Raw genomic sequence first — 957 nt, forward strand, 5'->3', positions numbered from 1 at the left:
TTTCCTTTGCGTGTCATGTCAGCACTCAAAAAATTTCAAATTTTGGAGCATTTCAGATTTTGGATTTTCAGATATGAGATGCTCAACCTGTGATAGTTTTCTGGGAGAATCATCTTATTTTTGTGTAGTTGACTAATTAAGGATGCCAACACCGTTTATTAAATCAGCCACTGACTTAAATGCTTCCTTTAGTCATTGGTACTTTTAAAGAGCAAATACATTTCTTGATTTGTAATCTTACATGGTTTGTGGAGATGGATTGCAGTAACAAATTTCCTTTCCAGACCCACGCTCCCCTGTCCTTGAAGCTTTGCTGGTTGGTAATGGGTTTCCTCCACATAGCTTGTGTATGTCTCAATAGTCAGAAAAGCACTGATCGTACTGGCTCACTCGGAGAGGACGTCCTTCAACTATGCTATGAAGGAGGCTGCTGCAGAAGCTTTGAAGAAGAAAGGATGGGAGGTGGCCGAGTCAGACCTCTATGCCATGAACTTCAATCCCATCATTTCCAGAAAGGATATCACAGGTGGGATCCCCACTTCCCTACTTTAATTAGTTCTTTGTGGCTCTCCTTGCCTGTGGGTTCTCTGGCCCAGCCTTGGCCCCTCTGACCTCAGCTTCTTTTTTTCTTCTCTGCAGGTAAACTGAAGAACCCTGAGAACTTTCAGTATCCTGCTGAGTCTGTTCTAGCTTATAAAGAAGGCCGTCTGAGCCCAGATATTGTGGCTGAACAAAAGAAGCTGGAAGCTGCAGATCTTGTGATATTTCAGGTACGGTAGGACATCACAAAGAATGTCAGGGACACTAGAGTTCTTACTGTCCTAGACCTGTCACCTAATTAGCTATGGGATTTTAGAACAGTCACCCACTTCACTGCATTTTTCATAAATAAGGGTGATTACTTCAAAGGTTCAGAATAACATAGCTTTACAGATAATTGTGAATCTGGCTGTGTTA

General features: G+C 42.1%; 1 protein-coding gene across 1 annotated transcript in view; it reads left to right on the forward strand.

Moving 5' to 3' along the window:
- Positions 1 to 957, forward strand: part of NQO1 (NAD(P)H quinone dehydrogenase 1) — a 10,713-nt gene that overhangs the window by 5,560 nt on the left and 4,196 nt on the right. The window contains exons 2-3 of the mRNA XM_003791445.3: positions 362 to 526; positions 640 to 770. Coding sequence (XP_003791493.1) covers positions 362 to 526; positions 640 to 770 — 296 coding nt within the window. The remainder of the gene's footprint in view (positions 1 to 361; positions 527 to 639; positions 771 to 957) is intronic.

Source organism: Otolemur garnettii, unplaced genomic scaffold (assembly GCF_000181295.1).
Source record: "Otolemur garnettii isolate 467f Iridium unplaced genomic scaffold, OtoGar3 scaffold00047, whole genome shotgun sequence".
NCBI lineage: Eukaryota > Metazoa > Chordata > Mammalia > Primates > Galagidae > Otolemur > Otolemur garnettii.